This window comes from Mustela nivalis, assembly GCF_964662115.1.
Source record: "Mustela nivalis genome assembly, chromosome: 7".
Taxonomy (NCBI): Eukaryota; Metazoa; Chordata; class Mammalia; order Carnivora; family Mustelidae; genus Mustela; species Mustela nivalis.
The window spans coordinates 107,497,994-107,524,828 of record NC_139026.1 but is presented as its reverse complement, the minus strand read 5'-3'; the positions used below and the strand labels follow the sequence as shown (position 1 = coordinate 107,524,828).

At 51.2% G+C, this 26,835-nt stretch overlaps 2 protein-coding genes and 1 long non-coding RNA gene across 4 annotated transcripts; 2 read left to right on the top strand and 1 right to left on the bottom strand.

The window, feature by feature from the left end:
- Positions 1 to 73: 73 nt before the first annotated feature.
- FKBP4 (FKBP prolyl isomerase 4) lies at positions 74 to 8,766 on the top strand. Its single transcript, XM_082738110.1, has 10 exons — positions 74 to 414; positions 2,503 to 2,647; positions 3,094 to 3,236; positions 4,065 to 4,185; positions 4,453 to 4,609; positions 5,264 to 5,354; positions 5,450 to 5,533; positions 5,728 to 5,913; positions 6,431 to 6,670; positions 7,958 to 8,766. Exons 1-10 carry the CDS (start codon positions 310 to 312, stop codon positions 8,063 to 8,065), a joined length of 1,380 nt encoding a protein of 459 aa, XP_082594236.1. The 5' UTR covers positions 74 to 309; the 3' UTR covers positions 8,066 to 8,766.
- On the bottom strand, positions 8,312 to 14,930 carry LOC309868340. Its single transcript, XR_014313645.1, has 2 exons — positions 14,638 to 14,930; positions 8,312 to 9,703 (listed from the first exon to the last, which is right to left on the bottom strand). It is a non-coding gene; the product is annotated as an uncharacterized lncRNA (long non-coding RNA).
- On the top strand, positions 14,724 to 26,642 carry ITFG2 (integrin alpha FG-GAP repeat containing 2). Of its 2 annotated transcripts, none has more exons than XM_082738112.1 (12): positions 14,724 to 14,876; positions 19,567 to 19,662; positions 20,192 to 20,233; positions 20,423 to 20,594; positions 21,393 to 21,532; positions 21,978 to 22,126; positions 22,515 to 22,612; positions 22,792 to 22,845; positions 22,947 to 23,038; positions 23,746 to 23,863; positions 25,377 to 25,550; positions 25,642 to 26,642. In XM_082738112.1, exons 1-12 carry the CDS (start codon positions 14,781 to 14,783, stop codon positions 25,743 to 25,745), a joined length of 1,335 nt encoding a protein of 444 aa, XP_082594238.1. In that variant the 5' UTR covers positions 14,724 to 14,780; the 3' UTR covers positions 25,746 to 26,642. The 2 variants fall into 2 exon arrangements, with proteins under 2 accessions (XP_082594238.1, XP_082594237.1); XM_082738111.1 differs by having other exon boundaries at positions 14,745 to 14,876; positions 22,515 to 22,618.
- The last annotated feature ends 193 nt before the right edge of the window (positions 26,643 to 26,835 follow it).

Genomic DNA, 26,835 nt, shown 5'->3' with positions numbered 1-26,835 from the left:
GTTCTCCGCCCCCTCCCCCTCCGTCCCTCGCTCCCGCTCCAGCTCCTCCCAGCCCCTCCCTCCGCGGCGGGGTGGGACCAATCGCTCCCCGCGGCCGCTCATTACCCACCTCCTCCAGCTCCCGCGCCCCATCGGCCGCGGGCTGCGAGCGCGCTGGGCGGCAGAGGTGCTCAAGCCTTCGACCGGTTCACAGCTGGGCGGCAGCCCCAGTGCCCTCCCGCCCGCACAGCCGTGCAGAGAGGCCCGGCCGAGAGGGCTTGGCTCGCGCCCAGTGCCTGGCTCCCGGAGTAAACGGCGCACCGAGCGGCGATGACCGCCGAGGAGATGAAGGCGACCGAGAGCGGGGCGCAGTCGGCGCCGCTGCCCCTCGAGGGGGTGGACATCAGCCCCAAGCAAGACGAAGGCGTGCTGAAGGTAAGGGCGGCGGCGCAGGCGCCCCTCGCAGCCGACCTCCCGCCGAGCTGGGGAGCCCCGGGCCGCTTCTGCAGCGTCCGGGCGGGTCGTTGAGCCCGGCGTGCGGCCGGCGGCCGGTTGCATCGTCCTCCTGGACCCGGCTGCGTCGTTCGGGGGTGGAAGGGCCGCCACACTTTTGCAGGGGGCGGCCTGGGTGCGCGGGCCTCCCCGCGGGCATTCTCCGGCCCCTTGGGGCACCCGCGGTCCGGCGGAGGCCCCGGCCCCCTAGCCCCTGCGGCGCCCGGGCCCGGGACTGCGGCGCCAACTCCGGCGTGCGCGGTGCAGCGCGGAGGGAGGGGCGGGGCCGCGCCGCAGCACGCGAGCTGCAGCTAGGGGGCCCGGGCGGCGTGCACCCAGGCTGGAGCCGGCAGGGGCCCACTCCCGCCCCGACGCCGCCCCTCCCTCACGTCACCTCTCCCCGACCCCGCGACCCGGGCTGGGCCGCCAGCGCCTTCCCCGCGGGCCCCAGCCGGGAAGTCCCTGGCGGCCCTCGCCGGCCGTGCGGCGAGCACTCCGCTTCCCCGGGCGGTTAAACATTAGCTAGGACCTGAAGCGGGCCACCACAGTGATTTCCTGACCCAGAGGCCTTTGTACGACTTGGCGCCCGGGGCCGGGCTGCGAGAGAGGTTCTGGTGCCCTTCGTCCCCTTGGTGACCCCCTTCCTAAAGGCCGGGTGGACCCAGCTAGGTCACCCGCTCAGCCATGCTGGCCCCCCTTCCCCCGCCCCGGGAAAACCAGGGAGCGGTGCATGCCGGGACTTGTAGTTCCCCCTCCCACCTCGCCCTCCCCCTCGTGAGTTGGGGCAAAGGGGTGTGGGGCCGGGAGGAGGTATTTTGCTGGGAGCCTCGTAGAAGCGAAGCGAAGGGGCAGGGCGTCTTGACCTGGTCGGGACGACTGATGGTGCTTCCGAGCAGGTTCTGCAGAGTGCAGGATGGCGAAATCCTAGGCTGGATTTCATGCCTCTTCCTCATCCAGTGTTCTTTTTACCCTGGCTCCACTCCGTTCCACACGTGTGTGTGTGTGTGTGTGTGTGTGTGTGTGTGTGTGTGTGTGTGTGAGAGAGAGAGAGAGAGAGAGGCCTGTGCAGAGCTAGAGACCTCGGGGAGCCCTTATCTGGTCCAGAAACGGTCCTAATTTTGTCCCAGATCTTAGCGTCTTAAGCTATTCTTCAGGGGGCATGTGGCTTCTCCTAATCTCTCCAGCTCCCTGGAGATTTCTACAAGGTTATTATTCCCAGAAGGGTCCTTTCTTCTTTAATCTTCCACTCCTTCCCTTTTGCCTTTCTACTCCTCGAGTCCTCTGTCCATTCTGTCCTGTAGGTAACCACATACCTACCAGTTGACCCACAGAGTCTCCTTGTCACTTTTTATAAAGTTCAGAAGAGAAGCAGAGCTTGTTGAAATTCCTGAGAAATGCTCCAGCCCTCAAAAGACTTAAGTAGCCTACCAGTCAGAAATGTTCATGCCCCAAGCCAGAGTTTTTTAGGGCCTGAGTGAGCTCCCCTATGCTCATCAGTGACCTGGTACTTTCTGAACCTCTTCTGCGCTGTTGCTATTTCTGTTTTGTTACTCATATTCTTAATTCTTTTCTTATCCACAAACCAGATCCAGACCTAATGACCACCAGCATTTAGGAAGAATGAGGAAACTTAACATAACTGCTTCCCCCTTTGCTGCTGATAATAATCATCTTCAGCTTTCTGCCAATTTAATTCTCCAACCCTGATAGAGGTTATTATTACTGGTTTACAAATAAGGTCTAGAGAGCTTGACTTGTGCGAGAACATACAGCAAAAACTTGAGCTTGGGTCTTTCGTCTCTAGCTTTTAAACCAAGTCCTGTTGCACCTCAAGAAAGATGGAAGAGAGCAGTCAGTGGGGGTGTCTGTTGGCATCTAGCCAAACCTCACATTGGAATCATTTGAGGCTTGGTCCTTTTGCTTCCAAGGAAGCAGAAAAGTCCCCGTTTCCATCAGAGGTGTGCAAACAGCTTCGGGGCCTCTTTCTGCCCCCACACCTGGGTACACTCATCTTCTCTGCTTTCCTCCCAGGTCATCAAGCGAGAGGGCACCGGCACAGAGACGCCCATGATTGGGGACCGTGTCTTTGTCCACTACACTGGCTGGCTGTTAGATGGCACCAAGTTTGACTCCAGTCTGGACCGCAAGGACAAATTCTCCTTTGACCTGGGCAAAGGTAGGTCCACGGTTAGTGGATTGGTAGCATTAGTCCTGAGGAGGGTGTAAGCTGTCACAAGCAGAAACCGTATTCTCAGAAGCGTGAGGAGCAGTCTCTTAGAATCCATGAATTAACCCTCCGATAGCTCTTTTTTTTCTTTTCCTTTTTGGAACCATATTGATCTCTATCTCACCTTCCCTGATCACCTCTGAACACCTCAAATTTTCTTCGGGGGTGGATTATCTTGTTCCTAGAACTCCTGTGTTCCAGGGTTGAGTCTTTTATAAAGAGGTCTGAGACCTGACAGTGCTTACTGCAACCAGGTCCTCTACCTCCCTGGTCTCGTTTCCTAAGAGTATATAGCTTCCCCGTGAGTGTGGTCTGATGAAGGTCCCTGGAGCTGCTCTCTGAGCCGGGGGTCTGATCCCTGTCAAGCAGGACCGGTTTGCTTTCTGTACCTACAGGGGAGGTCATCAAGGCTTGGGATATTGCTGTAGCAACCATGAAGGTGGGAGAGGTGTGCCACATCACCTGCAAACCAGAGTATGCCTACGGTTCGGCAGGCAGCCCTCCAAAAATCCCCCCCAATGCCACGCTTGTGTTTGAGGTGAGTGTCCAGGCACAGAGAGCAAGGCAAAGAGCCAGGCTGATCTCAGCCCGGGGCCTGGCTGCCCTCCAGCACTTCCTGCCGCTTAGAGACAATGTAGCCAAGGCTAAGGGCCTGGCCTTAGGGGAGGAAGGGACCTGGAGAGGGCAGCTGGCTCTGCTGTTCACAGAGCCTACTGTTGCCAGAAAGCGGCTGCTGGCGGAGATTTCAGGGGAAGAGAGGTGGCCACAAACCCTTCCCCAGACTTGAAGCGGGGTAAGGGTTGAGGCCTGTTGTATTTCACGAACTGCCCGGAGATGGGTTATAATTTTGACTGAGAGGAGTCAGAAGGTCAGAATCTGTATGGTTATAAATGACAGTATAGAACGTCAGTGCTTCAGAGATCGAAGGAGGAAAAAGAATGCCCCCCATGGGTTGAGGGGGTGAGGAAAGCCTTCACTGAGAAGGGGAACTTGACACCATTCAGGATCAGAGTGTCTGAGCCCTCCTGTAGTGGATGCTTGGAGAATGTTGAAAGTTGCTGGGTCATTTCCACCGCCTACCAGATTGGCCTTGTGAGACGGCTGGGTTAGGCCTGGCTGGAGCATGTCCTTCCTGGGGGAGCAGCTAGTAAGAAGATTGATCTTCCGAGGTCAGCAGACTCTGTGACCTGCCCACTGCTACCAAAGTTGAGACTAGAGCTCTCCCGGAACTTACCAGAAGTGCCACTTTGTCCAGTCTTGGTTTGGCTGCCCTTGTGCTCAGGCCTGGTCTGGCACTGACCGGGGACTCTTTGGCTGATAGGGTAATGCTGAAAGGCATCGTGTCATCTTGCGTCCCGTCCCACAGGTGGAGTTGTTTGAGTTTAGAGGAGAGGACCTGACAGAAGAAGAAGATGGGGGGATCATCCGGAGAATACGGACTCGGGGCGAAGGCTATGCCAGGCCCAACGAGGGTGCCATCGTGGAGGGTGAGACAGTACAGTTTGTTCCGATTCCGATTCTGGTACTTAGTCCCTGGGTGGCTTTGGGCAGGTCACTTCCTTTTCTGATCTGAGTAGCTCATCTGAGAACTGAGGGATAGGACCGTACCTTCCTAACATGCCTCTAGTTCTGATAATACAACAAGGGCACCTCAGGCATGCAGTGGTGAGGTCATGGAGGGAGGCTGCAGTGGCCTCCTTCCTCAGCCCCTTGCCTACTCACATCCCTGGCATACTGCCTCCTTCTCATGCCAGTTGCACTGGAAGGGTACTACAAGGACCAGATGTTTGACCGGCGGGAGCTCCGCTTTGAGGTTGGCGAGGGGGAGAGCCTGGACCTGCCTTGTGGGCTGGAGAAAGCCATTCAGCGCATGGAAAAAGGAGAACATTCCGTTGTGTACCTCAAGCCCAGGTAAGGAGTGGACACTTTGTAGAGCTGGTGGGTGACGCAAGGTCAGAGATCTACATGTCCACAGTGAATAGTTGTGTAACTAGGCACTTGACTCTGTTCTTCTGTGTGCGCTCACCCACCCCCACAGCCTCAGTGGCAGTCCCTGTGAGTCTGGCACGCACGTGATCTCCGTGTTTGGGACGTGGTCACAACTGGCCACGTCTGGAATCATAGGCTCATTTTTTTCAGTTCTGGCCACTCCAGGTCTCCTCCTCTACCAGGGTCAAAATTGTTGTCTCCTACTAAACATACTCCGTCACTCATGATATTGATTGAAACCCATCTGTTATGTGCCAGACGGGGGCGGGGGGGGGGCTGGAAATTCCGAGGTATTCAAAAGACATTATTCCCGCCTTCCAGGGACTTTAGTAATTAGTAAATTAGTCATCATTCCAGTGTTAGTATGAGTTAGAAGGATATGGAAGATGCTAAGAGACCAACTAATTGTGTGAAGAGGTCAGGGAAGATTTTGCCCAACAGGAAATATTTGAACCAAATCTCAGGGGATAGGGAGGTGCCTTGCAGGAAAAGGACAGGAAGCCTTTTCAGCGTAGAGCAGGTTAAACGTGGCCACAGTAACCTAGTTTTGTTGGTTTTTTTTCTCCCCCCCAACAGCTATGCTTTTGGTAACGTGGGGAAGGAAAAGTTCCAGATACCGCCGAATGCTGAGCTGAAATATGAAGTACACCTCAAGAGTTTCGAGAAGGTGAGTTTGCTCAAGGTCCTCTCCGTCCTGAAGTCAGGTCCCAGGACACAGCTCGGGATAGCTGATGACTTTGTTTCTCCCTTGGGGTACGGCAGGCCAAGGAGTCTTGGGAGATGAACTCCGAGGAGAAGCTGGAGCAGAGCACCATAGTGAAAGAGCGGGGCACCGTGTACTTCAAGGTGAGCCAGCATTGGGGTCCTGAGGACACTCCCCAGAACAGCACAGGGAGCACCTACAGTCTTCACCCAGCATATGGGAGCTGGCTGGTCCTACCAGTGGTGGTGTGCAGGGGAGGCAGGCCTCCCTCACGGCCATGTGTCCCTGATAGCTACCGAGGATGACAGCCCAGTGCCTGAGCCTCCCTCCCTTTTAGGAAGGCAAGTACAAGCAAGCTTTACTGCAGTACAAGAAGATTGTCTCCTGGCTGGAATATGAGTCCAGTTTCTCTAACGAGGATGCCCAGAAGGCCCAGGCCCTTCGGCTGGCCTCCCACCTCAACCTGGCCATGTGTCACCTGAAACTACAGGCCTTCTCCGCGGCCATTGAGAGCTGTAACAAGGTGAGGCCCTTCCCAAGAGGGTTGGGGAGCAACATTCACAGGCTCAGCTGGGTAAGCTGCCAGCGGGTCTGAAATGGCCTGGGTGACTCAGGTAGGGATAGGGTAGCAAGTGGGACCAGTGGGAGCCTGGAGGTGAAGGGCCCCAGAGGGAGGGGCTTCAAGAAGCCAGCACCTTGGCTTTCGTGGTAGAAGGCAGCTGACATGGAGGTCGAGGAGCCACAGGCAGGGAAGAACAGCTACAGCAATTCCTTTGGTTCCTAGCCGGGCTCTCCTGAGTACCTGCTTTATTCTGGAGAGAATGGAAATGTTGTATTGGGTCTTGTCTTTCATCGAAAGCCCAGGACGAACGGTTCCTTCCTAGACCTTGGTCTTTCCCATGTCATGCCCCAAGACCCCTTCCTGAGGTGGAGCCGGCGGTGTGTGTTCTGCCTGACCTCTCAGCACTGCCTCTGGAACCCTGTCTCGGCCAGAGAGGCCACAGGGGCTCAGGTCTCCCTGTTGCTTCCTGTGTCCTTAGGCCCTGGAACTGGACAGCAACAACGAGAAGGGCCTTTTCCGCCGCGGAGAGGCCCACCTGGCGGTGAATGACTTTGACTTGGCACGAGCTGACTTCCAGAAGGTCCTGCAGCTCTACCCCAGCAACAAAGCCGCCAAGGCCCAGCTGGCCATCTGCCAGCAGCGGATCCGCAAGCAGCTTGCGCGGGAGAAGAAGCTCTATGCCAACATGTTTGAGAGGCTGGCCGAGGAGGAGAGCAAGGTAAGGCTCCAGAGGGGGACAGTAGGGACAGATTGGAGAAAAGGCGCTGCCTTGTCCTGGTGCCTGACCCAGCTGTTGTGGCTCCTCGCCTCTGGTTGTGCCTGCCACGCCTGGACACCCGGTGCTGCCCTTGTCCCTGGAGCAGTGACATGTATGTCCCGTTGGCAGAAACCACTATGGTGTTGGGGGTGGGACATGGTTCCCTTGATCACAGCTAAAAACCCCCCTCGAGAGCCCTACAGGTGAGGAGTTTGTTGTGCTGGGTGTGCCTCCCAAACTCTGTTCTGTGTGCCTGTTCAAAACCCAAGTCTTTAAAAAAAAAAAAAAGTAGGTTTTAAAAGCCTGTGTTTAAATAGGTAATATAATTACCTCATACTGTTGAAACCGCACAAAACAATATATAATAAGAAGCCTCTCTCCCACCACCCAGAAGTGGTTGGCTGTGTCCAGTGTTCAGATGATTCCAGTAAACGATGCACATGCACAAGTAGACAGTCTTCTTCCTCTTCCCTAATAAAAGGCAACATGTCCTGCTAGTTCTGTACATTATACTCTTTTCATATCATTCCTGCAAGACTGTCTTACATCGACAGCTCTCATGCTCTTCACTGTGCTGCTGGAGTCCCATAGTAAAGCACATGGCCTACCGTATCCCAGTCCCTGTTAGTCTCCAGTGTTCAAGACCAGCACTGTTGAACAGAAACCGAACACAAACTGTACAGTGATTTTCAGTTTTCTGAGTATCCGTGCTAAAACAACCAAGTGAACAAGTAAGGTTAATTTTAATACTTAGTTGACCCAAGGTGTCTAAATACTGCAACATGTAATGTTTTCAGATTGTTCCTCATCTTTCAGACCTAAGTTGGTCTCCAGAATTCTACCGTATTACTTTGTACTTAGAAAACATCCGTTTGGCCTAATTGTTAAGTGCTCAGGAGTCACACGTGGTCCTCGCTACCATGTTGGACGAGTACGGTTCTAAGTAGAATCGCACTAAGGGATAGTTTAAGTGTCTACTTGTGTGTGTGTCTTTAGGACACACCTGGAGAGGGAGTTGGCTGTGTCGGCGTTCCAGTGCGCATCTTTTCTTCAGGGGATGAGTGTGCGTGGTCCGGAGTTGACGTGGTATCCGCGTGGTACCCGCGTGGTACATGCACGCGGCTCGTCACTACCTTGGCTCTGTGCTGGCAAGTGGGAGTGGGGACGTGGAGCGAAAATCCCCTTTCTCCTCAGAGGCCTGGGCCAGATGAGAACTGGAACTGAGCCCCTTCCTCTCCCTTCTCCCAGGCCAAGGCAGCAGAAGCCGCAGGAGACCATCCTGCTGACGCAGAGATGAAGGAGGAGCAGAAGAACGAAGTGGCAGGGAGCCAGCCTCAGGTGGAGACAGAAGCATAGCCTCTGCCCAGCCCTCCTCCCGCGGCTGCCTGCCTCCCTTGCTCCCTTCCCTCTTCCACCCTGTTAGTTTTGTAAAAACTGAAGAATTTTGAGTGAATTAGACCTTTATTTTTCTACCTGGTTAGATGGTGGCTTTGGGGGAAGGGGGAAAGGAATAGGCTGGGGGATCGTTTTAGGTGGTGTCACCCCCTCGTCCCTTCCCCCATCCTCCATTACATGTGAACAAATGTCCATCCACACGCACACTCATCAGAACGTTAATTTATTTTGCTGCTTCTGTTCGCTGTGTCTATTTTTCAAATGGTAGAAGGGAGTGAGTGGTAGGGATGCTACGTGGGCTCTGATGTGAAACCAGGGTGGAGAGGGAGACTCCCAGGCAGCCATTTCCTCATCCTTCCCTCCTGCCGGTCCGTTCCCAAACACGAGGCCTCCATGTGGGTGCTAGGGGCATGGGAAAAACCACTGCTATGCCCGTTACTGCTCTCTGTTCCCATCCCCACCCTCGATGGTATAGCTGAGCTGTCTTCTGGTGTCCTGATGACCACCCCCTGTCCCCCCCACCAGTATTTCCCTTTGGATCAGTTTCCCTTCTCAGCCAGGTCGTGTCCCCAAACCCCTCAGCCTCTTCTCTGCACGTTGCTGAAGGTCCAGGCTTACCTCAAGTTCTGTGCTTGAGCAATAAAGTGGAACTCAAACCTGGGTATTGGGCAGCCCTTTCTGTCTGGCCTCGAGGGTGGGCATGGTGGCTTACACGTGGGGGACAAAACTGAGGGAGTGGCCTCCCCTCCTCCCCAGCCCTGGCTGGAGCGTGGTGGCTGATGAAGCCTGTGAGCGTGGCCAGCACGCAGGCCTCAGCAGGGTGATGCCTTCAGCCTCCCACAGGTTCCCAGTGCCCCTCTGCAGCCAGGCGGCTTTTCTTAGCTTTCCTTTTCTTTCCTAACACCAAGGAAGCGGCAAACACAAACATGTAAAATACTGGGACCACTTGTCTTTGGGACAGATTGGTCGACCACCTAACTGATCGAGTAGAGGCATGTAATCTAGCCAAAAACATGAGCTTTCTCGGTTTCTTAAGGTAAAAATCCCCATGAGCAATCCTCCAATTAGACACCTTTCACACAGTTACAGAAGAACCACCTCCAGGCCAGGGAGCTTTGGCACTCACTCGGGCCTGCTTTCCAGCTTGCCTCAAGGCCTTCATAGAGAAGAGCTTGTACTTCGGTGTGTTGACCTTTGGCTCCTATAGGCACTTCAGGGCTCTGGGAGAAGCCAAGGAGGCATAAGTCTAGCTAGTGTTTTCTCTGGATGATCATAGCCATAGGCTAGAGGCTCGCTCTGGGGTCTCAGCCGTCTTCCCTCCTGTGAGAGCTGTCCTTTCTGCCTGGTGGAAGAGGTAGTCTGTCAGCCCACATCTCTGTACAGTTCCAGAAGACATTTCTCCATGCTTTTGCTGAGGAAGATGAATTTGTGTCAGAGTTGCACCTCGTCCTACACCATGGCTGGTGTGTGAACCAGAACTAAGATTTGGTTCAGTCCATTGCCCACTCAGGCTCTTGAGCTCACACAGTCCTGCACATCTGGGTCTTGCTCGTACTTCAAAGATCTGTCTTGCCCCTGCAGCCAACGACAGCCGCTTACCTAGGATGTGAGCCTGGGATTCAACCAAGAGCCTTGTGTGAATTAACCTTAGTACCTGGAACCGTCCTATGAAGGAGTTAACACCCCTACTTCGCAGATGAGGAGAACAAGGCTCAAGTTAAAGAGGGGTCTGCCTGGAATATGAGCAAGCTGGAACAAATATAAACTTGCTGGGAGGCTCATGTGACCTTGGGCAAGCTGAGCATATTTCCTTAGCTGCAAGAACAGGGGAGCGGACAAAACACACTTCTAAGGTTCCTTCCAGCTTCTGTGGGATTCCAGGAATTTAAAACACACACTTCCATAGAATCCTGGAGCTGGATAAGCCTTGGTTGGTGTAACATTAAAGCCATACCGTCAAGATGTTTTATTTAAGGGGCCAGAAGTCTTCAGGATTAAAACCAGACCTGTCACGTACTTCCACTCTGCTCTGGACCATGCTCAAGTTCATAGCCTTGTCAGTTGAACATTTCCTCACCAACACTCAAAATCCTCCTGGGTTGAGAATGTGCTTGGATAAGGGAAACGGGTAGCAACCAATATACTGCTAGCTGTTACTGCAGATTTGGACATTTTCAGATTGGGTTCATCTTGTCCTAGTGCTGATCCTCATGACAAGTTCTATAAATTCGATCTCCCAAGTCTTTCCCATCTCCGTTCTAGCAGCCCCTCCCCAACATCACCAGAGGCCTCCAGCCAGGTCTCCTGTCCAACAGCTTAAAACCCATTGATGACTTCCCATCCCAGAACCCATACTGAGGTCCACAAGACCCTGTGGGGCCTGGCCCTGCCTGCCTTCCACCAGCAGTGAAAAGCTTGACCCCCTTCTATACCAGCCACAGTATCAAGTTGGGGTGGGTGGCAGGGAGTGTGCATCTCCCTTCATTTAAGAGTGGAATCCCTCTTCTGTCTGCTGTGTTTCTTCCCTTTCCAAATCTAGGGCATCTCAGAACCTTAGGACATACTGAAGTTGAAATGAAAAGGGGCTAACGGCAGTGCTGAATAAAGCTAAAGTCAAGAGATTCTACGTAAAAGAACTTGTCCTCTTTCTGGAAATCATTATTGCTATTTTCTGGCTGTAGTTCCCCAGCTGCTTGCCAACCTCAGATAACTTGAACGCACTACCACTGACCTCAATCAAAATCTCAGGATCATAATAAACCCTCGTTTAGCATGTAATGAACAATACTAAGGATCCCAATTTGGGAGGCAAAGTAAGAATGAAAGTCACAAAGTGGTTCTGAGGAGGGACAATGAAGAAAAAAACTCCTTAATGAACTTGCAGACTTCCCTGGCTAGATGAGGGTGCTGGTCCTATCCTGTGCCCCGCCCCGCAAGGCTGTAGGTTCCAACTGTCATTAGTGCTTCACACATAAAATTATTTGTATTTTTTTTATTGAGGTGGAATTCACATAAAATTAACTATTTTACTATGGACAACGCAGTGGGATTTAGTCCCATTATGTCGTTGTACGACCACCACCTCTATCTAGTTCTGAGCCATTTTCATCATCCTTTGTTTCCTCATGAAACAGTGAAGGACTAGCCTTCCCCTTCAGTTAACGAGCCAGTAAACAGCCAGCCATCCCGGGGCGCCTGGCTGCCTCAGTCAGTACAGCATGTGACTCTTGATCTCCGGGTTGTTGAGTTCAGCCCCAAGTTGGGTGTAGAGATTACTTAAGTCTTTTAAAACAAAAGAAAGCCAGATGAACAACCCGGACAGGCTCTAGGATCAAAGCTTCCCAGAGTGGGCAGTGCTTTGTGACATAGCCAGACGTGTGAGGAAGCCAGTGGGCCTCAAAAGGAGTGCTCTGAATAACAGCATTTCACTCAGAGCAGGGCTGCCCACAGTGTCATTCTGCCTAATTTCTGGGTCAAGGAAGTCTGAGAAACAGGTTTCTGTACTTGGGGACTTTGTGGGACCTTTAGTATGCTAAGGTACACTGTAGCTTAGAGAGGGAAGGGGAATGAAGTCTCAACCCATTAGGAAGCTAGGCCCGGCGCCGAAGATGCTGAGTGGCTCTGGGCCCCAGGTGTAGAAAGTCTTAAAGCTCTTGTTTCTTGCTTAGCCATCCTAGGCAGACAGAACTTAGACCCCTCTATCTACTCTTGGAGGAAGAAATGGACAAAGAATCTCCCTGGAAATGCTTCCCACTTAACACCTCCCTCCCTTCCCATAGCAGGTTTCAAATGAAGCTGTTGTTTGGCTGGTCTGTAAAGAATATGCCACCCAGGGGCGCCTGGGTGGCTCAGTGGGTTGAGCCTCTGCCTTTGGCTGAGGTCATGATCTCAGGGTCCCGGGATCGAGCACTGCATGGGGCTCTCTGCTCAGCGGGGAGCCTGCTTCCCCTCTCTCTGCCTGCCTACTTGTGATCTCTCTCTCTCTCTGTGAAATAAATACAATCTTTAAAAAAAAAAAAAAAAAGAATCTGCGACTCACACAACTTTACCCATGTCATCTAACGAAGAAGATGGCCTGATGAGGCTGTTTTGGAGACTAAGCCAACACCCATGTTCAAAGAGTGCTTGGCTTAAAAAAGACAAGCTCTAGAGATGGTGTCAGTGGAGACCCACCAACCATTCCATTAGGAAGGGCCAAAAACAAGAGTGTTCTTGTGGAGCCTGGCATCTGTCCACACAGCTCTGGGATGCCTAGTGTGTTCCACTTACGAAGAATGTAACATAACACATAATGCAGTTAAAGTTAATTGATGCAAGGTGGGAAGAATAGAAAGATTGGATTCCTGTTGTATTTTTTGGAGCTCCCTTTCAAAATTTATTGGGTTCTCTTGACAAAACCCAAAAGGTATGGTATCCAAATTGTCATATGACATTATGTCATCATGACAGGACCTACAGGACAAACATTAACAGGCAACCCCTGGCCCAGAAGAGTCAAGTACAAGAAATGCAACCACTGAAGAAGATCAAACTAAGGCACTGAAATTCTAGGCCAGGGTATGAATTCAGAGAACTGGAGGAGGTGAGGACACTTAGTGGCAGAAGATGGGTCGTCCTCGTCTATTTTGTCCTGGGTTATTTATGAATTCACTTATTTATTTATTTTATAATTTCATTCAAAATACTGGAAAAAGAGAAAACAACAGAAATAACATTGAAAAGAAACAGAATTCAGTAACAATTTGACTTTACATTTAAAGGTAAACATTTTTTTAAAAATATTTATTTTTTTGGCAGAGAGAGACAAAGTGAGAGAGGGAATACAAGCAGGGGGAATGGGAAAGGGAGATGTAGGCTTCCTTGCTGAGCAGGGAGCCTGATGCAGGGGTTCGATCCCAGGACCCTGGGACCACGACCTGAGCCAAAGGTAGATGCCTAATGACTAAGCTGCACAGGTGTCTCTAGAGGTAAACATTTTTAAGTTGGCTTTTTTGTCTCCATCCCTTAAAATCTATGCTGAAGCTCAAAGTGTGAGCTAGAATAGAGGACAAAGATGTGGTAGAGCAGGATAAGGTTGCATGCAACCCCTCCATGAGATCGGAGATAGAAAGCACCAGTATACCCGTATGACACAGAGCCTTTGAATGGGCCTGGCCTGGCCCACAGTATGCCACCAAAACCAGAAACTTGAGCGAATGTGCAGATCCCAATATTTGTCTGGACAGCTTCCTGTTTACCGTTCTGTTTGATGTTCCTTGTTCTCATCTTACCTGGCTGTCAGGTCCACTGGGACCTCTGGGATAAAATGTGCCCTCCGCCACCCAACCCCCAAGCAAAACGGTCCCGGCCTCCAGTGCCTTCTCCCACTATGTTCAGACAGAGAAAGCAGGACCCTCCCCTAGTCCAGCCTCCCCCAGGGGAGAGGTGGATATCCTTATTTTCACAACATGGACTCCTGAAAAACCGTGCATAAACTGGCCTCGACCTGCAGACCTAAAATTTAAAATGTATTGAACACCTAAAAAATTTTACAACTCTTAGACTTCTGATGCCCTGATTGATGAGGCACCCCAAAGAAAGACTGGACTTGATTCAGCACGAAAAGTTTTCCTAAGAGGCCAACCACGAATGATGGTGATGTCCCATTTATACTACAGAGTAAGGCCACTGAGGCAAGGAGGCAACGGCTTTGTCTGGAGTAGGAGGGCACAGGGTAGAGCAGATCCAAAATTTCAGCAACCCTGACCTCCAGCCTGAGGACTTTCCTAGGAACTGTGGCATAAATGATAGAAAGGAGCTGGGGTTTTGGATCAAACGATCTTGGTTTGTGCCCCAGCTCTACAACTTTCTATTTTGTTACTTAATCTTGCTGAACCTGTTTTTCTCATCCAAAACCCTTAATAATAATACAAGCACCCAGGGTTGTGCTGATTACATGAAACAATATATACGAAATGTGCTTCGCTGCCAGTGGTTTTCAAACTACTGACCACAAAAGCCTACACACACCATTTAAAAATCCTTTTTCACATAAGTCAGTATATAAAATATACATATACAAATATACACGATTGAAACAAAGATTTCACAGAAAGGATAATTACTACTCGAGAGTCACTTGGTATTTTCTATTCATTCTAATTTGTTCTTCCAAATACCGGTTCAATTCACTATATTGTTTCCAGGTTTCCTAACCGCTAACTATATCATTAAAACAAAAACAAAAACAAAACAAAACAACAACAACAAAAACTGTTGGAAAGCATACAGTTGTCCGTAATTACGATTACTATGATTCTCTGGTTTAGTCTGATGGCTGGGAATCTTCATCACTAGGGCAATAAAAGAAGAGGTCAAGGTTATCGGGTCAAGCCCCGGAGAGCCCGTTGCCTGGGGAACAGATCTGCCCCCGTCGGGGTAGGCCTACCCCTGCCCTGTGGAGCTCTGGAGGACAGGAGTGGCTCAGGCCCCTGTCACTCACATCCGTAGCTGGGTAAGCCCGCCCCCACGCCCAGAGGGCTCAGAAGACCCACCTCCTCTTTAAGATTAAGCGACGAAGGCCGCTATTGGAGGCTCGGGCGGTGACGTAACTTTCCGCGTTGGCCGGCCTTCCGCTCGGAAGGGGTTCGGGGAACATTTAGCGGGGTTCCCCGGTCCCTCGGCCCTTGAAAGCGCGATGAGGTCGGTTAGCTACGTGCAGCGCGTCGCTCTGGAATTTAGTGGGAGCCTCTTCCCGCACGCGATCTGCCTCGGAGACGTCGATAACGACACGGTCAGTGCATGCGCACTGCGAGACGCGGCCGGGCTCTGCAGCTCCGTTCCGGGTGGGGCGGGCCGGGGAAGTAGAGGAGCCGCCCGCGGCGTGGGCGTGCGCGTTGCGCCTGCGCGGTGGGGCTGGGGCGGTGGAAGTCGGGGGCTAGGGGAGAGCGTTGGGGGCTAGGGGAGAGCTTCCGGGGGGGTTTCCTGCTGAACGTCGGGATCGAATTGCTCGGGTTCCCTGGTCTGGTGTTCTTTTAGGGGCATACATAACTGATGCTTTGCCTAAGTTAGTAACTTCTTCACAGTGGGAGCCTGGTAAGCTGGTGGCCAGAGGTCCTGGTTCATTGCTTCTGTCGTGATGCCTTCTCCAGGGACATCACCTCTCAAGTCATTTTACCTTCCGAAGCCTCAAAAATCAGCTTGCAGCGTGCCTTTGCTGCTCTGACACGTGCCCCTTAGGCTGGGTTGCACAGTTGTGCTGTACTTTTCTGTCTCTGCGGGCCCCAGCCTGGCAGGGTTTCTCTAGCCTGCTCCGTAGAACACAAGGGCCTGGCAACTTGAAGGCGCTGCACCTTGGTTGAATTACAAAAGCAATTTACATCTACTGTTTCATCTCTCCCCAATCGTTGTTTTCCTCGTTGTTTAAGTGAGTTAATACAGAAACGCATCTATTAGCGTTGTTAATATTTGCTTGTTTTTCCGCAAATACTTATTCAGCTGCCCATCGCGTGCCAAGGGCTGTGCTATATTCTGGGAATTCCAAAATGAACTAGACAGTCCCAGCCCTTAGGTGGGGTGATGGTCACAAGAATGACAAAATGTAAGGAGGGGCAGTGATTAAAATATGTAGAGTTTTGGCGTGGAGCATCAAAGGAGCTGTTGCTGGTGTGAGATGCTCTTTTTAGCAGACTATGTTTTCATTCATTTTTTCATATGTTTTTTAAAAATTTTATGTATTTATTTGATAGAGAAATATCACGAGTAGGCAGAGAGGGGGGAAGCAGGCCCTTCCCCGAGCAGAGAGCCCAGCTTGGGGCTCGATCCCAGGACCCCGAGGCGAGGACCCAAGGCGAAAGCAGAGACTCAACCCACTGAGCCACCCAGGCGCCCCCATTATTTCATATTTTTAATGCAAAGCACCGTATTGCCATCCTGTCCTACCCTCTGATCCATCTCCCTATTCTGCCTCCTTACTTATTCTCACCCCCCTAACTGTTCTGTGCTCTCTTTGGAAAAAAACAAGGCCTAAAACATGCCCCCCCCTTTGTGTTTTGATAGAGAAGATATTTTATGAGGCCTCTTTTGGCTCTCTTCCCTGGAGGAAGGAGTTATTCTCATAAATTTATATTGTTTTCTGGGTTTTCACATTTCTTCATATGCCAGGCATTACAATTTTATGAGAAAATCAAGAGAGATTTTCAAATAATAAATTAACAGAGTGACTTTAGATGTGCATTATTTTCTGTGTTATCTGATTTTCCTTTTTGTTTAAAAGGGAAAAAACATGCTTTTTTCATAGCTTCACAACATCAGCTTTTTTTGGAAATTGAACTTTTCTAAGTGGATTGCACTAATACACTTAGTTATGCAATATTAGATATATTGTACTACCGTTTTGTTTTGTTTTGTTTTAATCTGAGTTGTTAGTTTCATAAGAGTAGGAAATTTTTTTTTAAACATATAATGTATTGTTTGCCCCAGGGGTACAGTCTGGGAATCATCAGGTTTACATATTTCACAGCACTCACCATAGCACCTCCCCTCCCCAATGTCCATCCCCCAGCCACCCTAGGATGGGAAATTTTTGTTTTTTCACTGCTATATTCCCAACACTTAGAATAGTGCCTGGCACATAGTAGGCACTCATCAAATGTTTGTTGAATAAATGAAGGCAGTTATGGAAAGCAAATGTGATTATGTCTCTGGAAGCAGTTTGAAGGGCTTTGCTGGTTATTGATAAATATAACTGAAAGAAGGGCAATAGTTGAGATAGTTGCCTAGTGATTGTATGTGGTACATTCAGCCTGCATGAGTGTGGATAGAAATTCTGTTACTGGTTCCCCAGGCTACCATTCGGAGATCTGGGGCAGGAAAACGACTTATTTCATCCTGATAAATCAATAGCCTAAAGTTCTTTGAAAACTAATTTATTTCCTGGTAAGTTGCAGGGAGGGGAAGGCAGAAATAGAATGCACACCCTCTTGGACTGCCCACAAAAGCCTGGCTACTGGAAGGCTGCAGCAGATCAAAGACCTTGCCGCCTCTCTCCTTGAGTATTTCTGGCGATGGCCCTCTTCATCTGGCGTTAGTGTTAGTAAGTGATCTCCAGAAGCCAGAGCCAGGATCAGCCACAGAGAAGAGGAACTGCTGGGAAGCATTATAACTCCAGGAAAGCAGATGGGCCACTTTAGAAATGTCCCCTTCCAGGAGACCAGCCATTACCTCATGTCATTGCCTGTCATTGCCTGGCTGGGTCACATCTATTTGCTCACTCTACCTACTGCACCGTGTTTTTATTTTATTTCTGTGTCTGTGCCCTTGTGAAACGGTGAGGTGCAGCAGGGAGTCTGCAGCATTTATCTTTGTACCCCTAACTCATTGTCTAGCTTTACCTGCGAACTCAAGGACTGGCTGAGCATTCTCTTTCATCCTGATTTTTCTTTGTTTCTTAAAAATAAAACTTCTAAAAACTTATTTATTTATTTTTAAAGATTTTATTTATTTATTTGAGAGAGAGAGTGAGCATGAGCTGGGGGCAGGGGGCAGATGGCAGGCGGAGAAACAGACTTCCCACTGAGCAGTACAGACGCAATCCCAGGATCTACCATCCCACCCACCCCCGACCCAGGGATCATGACTCAAGCCAAAGGCAGATGCTTAACCAGCTGATCCACCCAGGCACCTCCTCCAAAACCTTTTTTTTTTTATTAGTCCATTAAGTAAACCTTTATTGGGGCCCTCTTATGGACTACAGCATTTGCTGCATGAATGAATTAAAAAGAATGGATTGTAGGGTCCCTGGCCTTGGAGGGATTTAACTAGAGGCTGAAAACCACCTGGTGTTAGTGCTCACACTATGCTAGTCACTGTTATAAAGGCCTTGTGCTGTTAGCTCGATTCTCGCAACAACCTTATGCGGTAGATAGCCTTATGATCCTTGTTTTATAGATGAGAAACTTTAAGCATAGGCAGCGGGATTCAAATCCAGGTAGCCACACTGAGCCTCTGTGCCACGCAGCTGCTGTCCTGTGTGTCTGCGCAAGTCCTCTGGGGCAGACGTAATGGAAACATGCGGTGGAGAGAGTTTAATGTAAAAAACACTTACTTTATGCTTCTGTGATCAAATGTTCCCACCAGAAACTCCCGTAACTATTTAAAAAAAAAATCAAAGAGGGGTGCCTGGGTGGCTCAGTGGTTTAAAGCCTCTGCCTTCGGCTCAGGTCATGATCCCGGGGTCCTGGGATTGAGCCCCGCATCCGGCTCTCTGCTCAGCAGGGAGCCTGCTTCCTCCTCCCTCTCTCTCAGCCTGCCTCTCTGCCTACTTGTGATCTCAAATAAAATAAATAAAATTTTAAAAAAATTAAAAAATCAAAGATTCAAATCAAGTAAATTATTATTAATAAACACCAGTTCATTTTCAACTCTTCCTTACTGTTGATCTGTTATGTCTGTGTTGCCTTTAGAATGAAAGCTCTTGAGAATCTAATGTTCACTCTGTTTTGAGAATAGGAAAGAGGCATTAGCTGGTCCCGCCCCCCCCCCCAAGGGTAAATCAGGAAGCTATTTGTGAAAAAGGGTTTTGGTGCTACCTTGCTCTCACTGATAGCCCCTGGAAAGGTAGCCAGCCTTCTGGCAACCTCTGGGAAAATGGAGTACCCAGATACAAATAGAGAAGAGGCTTGGTACAGGGCGCCCCCTCCTAAGAGCTCGGCCACCACTTGAGGGCGCCAGAGGCCCAGAGCGTGGAGGCTGAGGCCTGCAAACCCCTCATGCTGTCCCCTCCAGCACCTCCACCTGCTCCACGTGCGCTCATACACACTGTGATCAGAAAGTCTTGCAAGAAGGAGGAGGACCCCCAGAGCTGACCTTGTTTTCTCTTTTGGCGTGCGATTAAATACGTGGTCTGAAGTTCAGTTTTCCAAGAGTTAAATATCTTGGGTTGTTTTCGAAACATGTACCATTGATAGTCAGGCACGCAGCCCCTGGGGCTGTTATGTTGTCAGACTTCTGGATGGGAAGGGTCATAGATTTCTTTCTCTCTCTCTCTCTTTTTTAAGATTTTATTTATTTATTTGACACAGAGATCACAAGTAGGTAGAGAGAAAGAGAGAGAAGCGGGCTCCCTGCTGAGCAGAGAGCCCAATGCAGGGCTCCATCCCAGGACCCTGAGATCATGACCTGAGCCAAAGACAGAGGTTTAATCCACTGAGCCACCCAGGTGCCCCAGGGTCATAGATTTCTATATTGCCACATTCTACTAACTTCCCCTGACACGCACCCACCCCTACAGGGAATTAAAGAAACTCTAAGGAAACTGCTGTTGTTGGTTGCAGAGGATTTTTTTTTTTTTTTTAACTAAAAAGTTAGTGAAGATGTAAATTGAGATCTTGTGACGTCCCTAGGAGGGGCCCCGTAGAGAAAAGTTTGAGGTGGTTCCCTAAGATCCCATCCTAACTAATCCTGTCTTCTCTCCCTGTTCGAAGTTAAATGAACTAGTGGTGGGGGACACCAGCGGGAAGCTGTTCGTGTATAAGAATGATGACAGCCGGCCGTGGCTCACCTGCTCCTGCCAGGGCATGGTCAGTGTTCAACTCCCTGGGGTTTGAGGGGCAGAGGGATCCTTCCTGTCAAGGCTGAGCCACACAGGAGTCCACCAGTGTGACCCCAGTTCACCATCTCCTCAGCCCAGCAGTTCTTTCGGGGTTCATTCAATTCAGGGAGGGGAGCCACCAGGCGACGCGCTCCCAGCTTCTGGGCTGGTTTTTATTTTCTGTTGTGGAGTTGCTTCCTTAGTACTCCAAAGCTGCCGAGGTCATCTGAGCTTATATAGTAGAAAATGGGGGGTAAGACTTTGAAGAAGTCTAGAAATAAACTGGCTATCCTGATGTGAAACTTCTGTTCAGCCCAGACCATCTTTACCACTTTAGGTCTTCCTGTTGGTGTCTGGGGTAGAACCAAACTCATCGCGTAAGAACTCCGTTAGCGTGAACTATTAGTGTAGGTCACAGGGCACAAGTTTTCAGCGAAAACTGGTAGCAAACCTCTCCTTGTTTCCTGGAGTTTAAGGAGTACTGGCCTCCCTCAGTGTGTCTCCCCTTTTCTTTGCAGCTGACTTGCGTTGGGGTCGGAGATGTGTGTAATAAAGGAAAGGTAAGAACCCTAGGGGATGTTGGGACTTCGGTAGAACTCCAAGGCTTTACCTAGATTGACCCCCATCTCCTGGTGGAAACCAGTCGAGAGTTAAAGGCTTCAGCCCTCTCACTTCTGTGCTTTAGTGACGAGGCTCATGCCCCAACTTCCCTCCCCAGCTCATCCCTCCCATGCCTCTGTTTCTTCCAGAACCTGGTAGTGGCGGTGAGTGCAGAAGGATGGTTTCACCTGTGTGACCTGACACCTGCCAAGGCCCTGGATGCTTCTGGGCACCACGAGAGCCTGACGGCAGAGGAGCAACATCCAGTGTTCAAACAGCATATCCCTGCCAACACCAAGGTCATGCTGATCAGCGACATCGGTGGGCATGGCCGTCTGCAAGCAGCCGGGGGAATAGGAGTCAATGGGTAGTAGAGCTGATCTCAAGGGATTCGGGGAGGTAGTTAGCGTTCATGTGTGCAGTTATTATGCATTTTATGTTGAGTTACTGAGCTCCCATTATAAACTAGGTGTTGTTCTAGGCAGTGGGACTGCAGCAGTGAAAAAAACAGACAGAAGTCACTGCCTTCTTGGACCCTTACTGGGAAAGGGCACAAGAGAAACAGTGTAGAACACTGTAAGAAAATGGAGTCCTATATGAGAAGGTCGGATGTGCCATGGAGAAAAGAAACCATGTAAGGGGGCTAGCAAGTGTCAGGGCAGAGAAGTAGAGGTACCAATTCTAAATGGAGCTGGTGGGGAAGCCATTGCTGGGAAGGTGACATTTGGCCAGACACTGAAGGTGGCAAGGGAGTGAGCCCTACAGATACAGGGCTTGATGTCCTGGCTGGAAGCTGCCCGGAAGGCCGTGGGAGGTATGTGGCGTGATTTGGGACACTCGGGTTGTGTATCTGACAGAAGCAGCAGGAGGGAAGCCGTGATAGGTCCCGTGGAGCAGTTGGGTCCAGCGGGGGGGGGTGGTTAGTGTTCCATGCAAAAGGCAGGCAGGGGAGCAGGTGCAGACACAGTGCTTGCGGGTTCACATCAGGTGTGAGGTTGTGGTGAGTGAAAGTGCCAATAGCGGTGGTGGTAGCAGAGGAGCAGAGAGGACACATGTGAAGGATGCAAGCTCGTGACTACACATTCGGCTTCAAACGCATCTGTCTTTCTGGATCTGCAGATGGAGATGGGCGTTGCGAGCTGGTGGTAGGTTACACAGACCGCGTGGTCCGGGCTTTCCGCTGGGAAGATCTGGGCGAGGGCACTGAGCATCCCATGGGACAGCTGGTGTCCCTCAAGAAATGGACGCTGGAGGGTCAGGTGAGAGGCTGAGTGTGGGGCTCAGGGGCCTCAGGGGGCAGGGAGGAGGCCCCCTCCAGGAAAGGGAGCACAGTCATGGGCCTGGGTTTAGGGTGGAAGAAAGAGAACATGTCCTTGTTGAGAGAAATCCGAAGAAGAGAGTTTCAGATCAGGGTGTGAGGGGCAAGTGACTAACCAGAGGGGAGGGGAGCACTGGGTAACGAGGGTGCAGGTGGTGTGATGTGCTCTACGGCACGGCCATAGGACGTATGCCTGTGGAGAGCAGGTGGGTTGTATGGAGAGAATGGAACCGAGTAGGAGCCCTGTGAACTTGCATTCTTCCTCCTGCTCCTGCCCTTGAAGCCCGGGGCACTGTTTCCAGGGCCCCTACCCCACGCCCTCCCCTGTTCTCTGCAGGGTCCCACTTCTGCCCCAGCCCTCTGTCAGCCCCTGTTCCCTGGTGCAGGTGGACAGTCTCTCGGTGACTCCCGGGCCCCTGGGTGTGCCAGAACTGATGGTATCTCAGCCGGGCTGTGCTTACGCCATTCTGCTGTGTACCTGGAACAAGGACACCGGGCCCCCCCCAACCTCAGAGGGAGCCCTGGAGGGCAGTAGGTAAGGGTGCAGGCCTGTGGACGGCGTGGGGTGCATGGAATCCAGAGGGGCTCCCGGATTTCCATGGCAGCAGATGGGTCTGTAGTTGACAGAGCTGCTTCAGCTGGGTCCCGGCATGGCACCTCTTCCCCCACTACAGAAGATTATTTGGGGACCCAGGGAATCCTAGGCTTTCACCTTGTAGCACCTGGAGGAGATTCCAAGATTCTAACTTGGAAGTTCTGTCTCTCTCTTTTCTTCTACTTGCCACACGGGCTAGACAAGGCTCAGCGATCGGTGTCCAGGCTGATTCACATCCTGGGAGCCCGTACAGAGATCGGGGCTAGAAAAGTACTGGAGAACTAGGCTCTCCTGATCCCCACTTAGTATCCCCCTCCACCCCACACAGGGACACCCTGGCTGCCCGAGATGTCATGTTGCACCAGACTTCTGGCCGCATCCACAACAAGAACGTCTCCACCCACCTCGTTGGCAACATCAGACGAGGTGAAGGTGAGCTGGGGGTGTGAGAGGGAGCTGAGGGGAGGGGCCAGCATCAGTCCTGGGAGAAGGGGGCTGCAGGGCCCTCCCTTTCTGCCTGCCTTGGACCGCCCCTCCCTCTGTACCCTCTGACCTTGCCTTGCCCTTCACCTTTTCTTCTTCCCGTCCTTCTGTCGCACCCACAGGCCACACCGCTGAGAGGGCTGGCTCTGGCCTATTTGCCCTCTGCACTCTGGATGGTGAGTTTCTGCTGGGGTTGGGGGCTGCGTGCATGTGGGGTCTGCTCAGGGGTCCTTCATGCCCACCCTGGCCTGCCTGTCCTCCCCTCCTCCACCCGCAGGGACCCTGAAGCTGATGGAGGAAGCCGACAAGCTGCTGTGGTCGGTGCAGGTGGATCACCAGCTCTTCGCCCTGGAGAAACTGGATGTCACGGTGAGAGGAGCAGCCTTACCTCCCTGACACGGAGAGATGAGATTTAAGCGAGACATCCTCCCTTCTCAATTCCCTCTCCATCTCTTCAGACGGACTCTAACTGCGTCTCAAGTGCGTCTGTCTGCCCGTATCCCTCGGAGCTCAGCCCCGTTCCCTTCCCGGCAGCACAGTGCCTGCACCAGTGGTTTGGCAGCAATAACGGGTCTAACGAGAAATAAGTTACTAGGGTCCAGAAGTGAATTCTTCGCCCCCCACTCCTTCTATCATTTTTTTCTCGTCTGTGTCTGAGCCCCTCTTTACTAAGGCTGCGGCCCCTGCAGCCTGTATGCGGGGCCAGACTTGTGCACATGTGATGGTTAGGCGAAGAGGCCCAAGGCTTTAAAGCCGGGAGACCAGGCCGGGTTTGAGCCCTGATTCTATGCCGTCTCCCTTCCCTGCTGCGTGACCTCGCGTGAGTGGCTTCACTTCCATCGACTGAAGCTTCCTCCGTAGGAGACTGGGAATATTGTTGCCCCCGTGGGCTGTGTGGCCACAGACGCGAGGAGCAAGGTCAGTAAGAAACTTAGGCTCATTTTCTTCCCAACTGGCTGTTGAGCACACAGGGCCAGGTGCGCTGCTCCTTCATTTTTCACCCAGGCCCCATCACGAGGGCTCTTGGCACAGCAGCTGCTGGTCACCCCTGCAGCCTGGTCTCTGGCCTTTTGCAGGGCAATGGGCATGAGGAGGTGGTGGCCTGTGCCTGGGATGGACAGACATATATCATTGATCACAACCGCACCGTTGTCCGCTTCCAGGTGGACGAGAACATCCGAGCCTTCTGTGCAGGTGGGACCCTGGCCCATGGCCCCTCTCTTACCACACTTGTCCACCCTTGTGTCCACTGTCTCCACCTCCCCTAACTTGAGTCTTCATAAACAGATGAGTTCTTTGGCACTTGTGTTAGAGGGTGACGGTGGGTACTAGGTTGCCATCTGTACAGGTTTTTTGTTTTGGGGGTTTTTTTTAAGCTCAAGCAGAGTGGGGGCAGAGGGAGAAGCAGGCTCCCTGCTGAGCGAGGAGCCCAATGCAGGACTCAATACTAGGACCCTGAGATCATGACCTGAGTCAAAGGCAGACGCTGAACCCACTGAGCCATTCAAGCACCCTTTACAGTTTTAAATAAGGAATAAAGGAGAGTGATAGACCTATCTCTGATTATCTTCACGAATGTGCTGAGTTTGGAGCATCTGGGTGGCTCAGTTAAGCGTCTGCCTTATGCTCAGGTCATGATCCCAGGGTCTTGAGATTGAATCCCATGTTGTGCTCCTTGTTCAGCAGGAAGTCTGTTTTCTCTCTGCCTGCCACTCCCTGACTCATTCTCTCTTTCTTTGCTCTCTCTGTCTCTCTCTCGTCAAATAAATAAAACCTTAAAAAAAAAGAAGGGCTAATTTAAAAAAGAATGGGCTGAGTTCTTATCTCTCTCTCTCTGTCAAATAAATAAAACCTTAAAAAAAAAAGAGAGAGAGACTAATTTAAAAAAGAATGGGCTGAGTTCTTATCATCTCTCTGTCTGGGATGTGTGAACATACTGCAAAGTTCTTTCCCATCTGAGCGTGTCAGAACTTGGTGAGGAACATTCTAGAGCATTGGTTCCAAATCGGGGACTTGAAAAGCAGCGCTGGCTCTTGCAGGGAACATGGGGATACCTTTGGTTGCTGAAGTACTAAGAATTACACAGTGCTCTGGGGTTCATTCTCCAATGTCCTGAAAGGTTAAAATGCCTTTGAAGAAGGAATCGTGGCCATCTAAGAGAAGCCTGAGTTTCTGATTGTTTTTTGCTCATCTACCCCTTGGACTACCAAGACTCCCCTTCATTCCTCCAGGGCCATCACTCAGATGAGGACATCAACAGCTATCACTTTTAGGGTGCTATTCTGCCTGGTACTTTTCCATGTCTGAAATAGGCCACATATTTTACGTGGTTTTTTTTTGTTGTTGTTGTTAAGATTTTGTTTGACAGAGAGAGACACAGCGAGAGAGAGAGCACACAAGCAGGGGGAGTGGGAGAAGCAGGCTTCTTACTGAGCAAAGAACCTGATGCGGGGCTCGATCCCAGGACTCTGGGATCATGACCTGAACCGAAGGCAGCCACTTAACTATTGAGCCACTCAAGTGCCCCCTATTTTACCTATTTTTCTGAGTTCCCACTATAGAGAGAATAGAAAGAGGGCCTTTGGTTTTTGGCCTGCCGTCTATGGGAGGGTGGGAATGGCTGACTCCAAGGTCTGCGTCATAGGCTCTGCCCTTCCCCACTGGGACTGGAACCCCCTGACCTCCGTCCCACCCCCCACACCCCCAGGCCTCTATGCCTGCAAGGAGGGCCGCAACAGCCCCTGCCTCGTGTATGTCACGTTCAACCAGAAGATCTACGTCTACTGGGAGGTGCAGCTTGAGCGGATGGAATCGACCAATCTGCTGAAACTGCTGGAGGCTGAGCCAGAGTTCCAGAACCTCCTGCAGGAGCTGGGCGTGGGTGAGTCCCAGGAGGGCTCGCAGCTGGGGCAGCCCTGTGCCAGGTGCCCAGGAGATCCCCAACCTCTGACCCACCCCTTTCCTGTCCTCAGATCCTGATGATGTCCCAGCCGTCCGTGCCCTGCTTCACCAGACCCTCTACCATCCGGACCAGCCACCCCAGTGTGCTCCTGCAAGCCTCCACGATCCCACCTAACCGGACTTGCCCTCTTAGCTGAAAAAGGAGCCTCCTGAACCCCCCCACCTCACCTCCCAGGTATCCATGGTGCTGGCAGAATAGGAAGCAAACATCACAGAGGGACATGGAAGGATGGCAGCCATCCTAGGGGGGCTGTGAATTGTAGCCTTCTTGGTCTTCTCAGTGAAAGGAGAGACGAGTTGGCCTTCTGTTCATTTCTTCGTGTACCTTACCCGTCACATCGGCAGGATTATAGGACCCCAACCTCATTCCACATATGAGGGACCTCTCCCTCCCCTCTGGAGCTCCCCATTCTCCTTGTGTGACAAACAAGTATGTTTGTGAGCCAGGAGCACAGGTCTTTTATATGGCTCCAACGCTTGTAACGAAAGCAGGCTTTCGGGCCAGTGGAGCAATGAGTTAAGGGCTCTCCCCCATTCCAGGCTCCATCTCCCCTGGCACAGCTCTAAGTCTTTGGTATCCATGGTGATTACAGGAATGGCCCAGTGTTTTGCTTTTGAAGACGGTCTTTCCAGACATTTTACACTCTGGTCTTCACTTTTCCCACAACCCTGAGATGATTTTCTTCTGTTTATCAAAGAAGCCAGGTTAGCACTTCCTCATTTTGCCATGTTCTTTAAGTATTGTGTGGTTTCGTAGGCCTTGGTCCCTTTTTCCCCCCAAATACTTTGTCTATGAGACAACAGACATTCGAAATCTGGTGCAAGTTTAGGAGCCAGACCACAACCAGAATTGTATCTTGGACCAATTTTACCCCTTCTGCTCTCGATTCTGCACACTCCCAAGCCGGTGTTTTTTCACATTACAGGTTGCCATCCTTTGGTGCGTTGTGGTCAGCATTTTTTGGCTGAACGAAATAGGATAGAATAAAGTAGTGTGAGAAATGTCAGAGTATATTGCTCGCAATAGGAGAAGTATTGTTTTGTTACAATTGTGTGTGTGCTCTGAGTACAATGTAAAATGCATTTCCGGCCATGAGTTGTGCCCCAAGGAGTTTGAAAGACCTTGCTCTCAATTATCTAGATGGATCGAGCTGGGGAAAGGCCCACATTCACATCGCCTTTCTGTAAGGAAATCAGGGCAGAGT

Excerpts from the sequence above, each read along its gene's own strand:
- ITFG2 (XM_082738111.1), top strand. The coding sequence starts at position 14,781 with ATGAGGTCGGTTAGCTACGTGCAGCGCGTCGCTCTGGAATTTAGTGGG. Across the intron at positions 19,663-20,191 it reads CCTGCTCCTGCCAGGGCATG|CTGACTTGCGTTGGGGTCGG; the intron begins GTCAGTGTTCAA and ends TTTTCTTTGCAG. Across the intron at positions 20,234-20,422 it reads ATGTGTGTAATAAAGGAAAG|AACCTGGTAGTGGCGGTGAG; the intron begins GTAAGAACCCTA and ends TGTTTCTTCCAG.
- FKBP4 (XM_082738110.1), top strand. The coding sequence starts at position 310 with ATGACCGCCGAGGAGATGAAGGCGACCGAGAGCGGGGCGCAGTCGGCG. Across the intron at positions 5,534-5,727 it reads GGGGCACCGTGTACTTCAAG|GAAGGCAAGTACAAGCAAGC; the intron begins GTGAGCCAGCAT and ends CCTCCCTTTTAG. Across the intron at positions 6,671-7,957 it reads TGGCCGAGGAGGAGAGCAAG|GCCAAGGCAGCAGAAGCCGC; the intron begins GTAAGGCTCCAG and ends CCCTTCTCCCAG.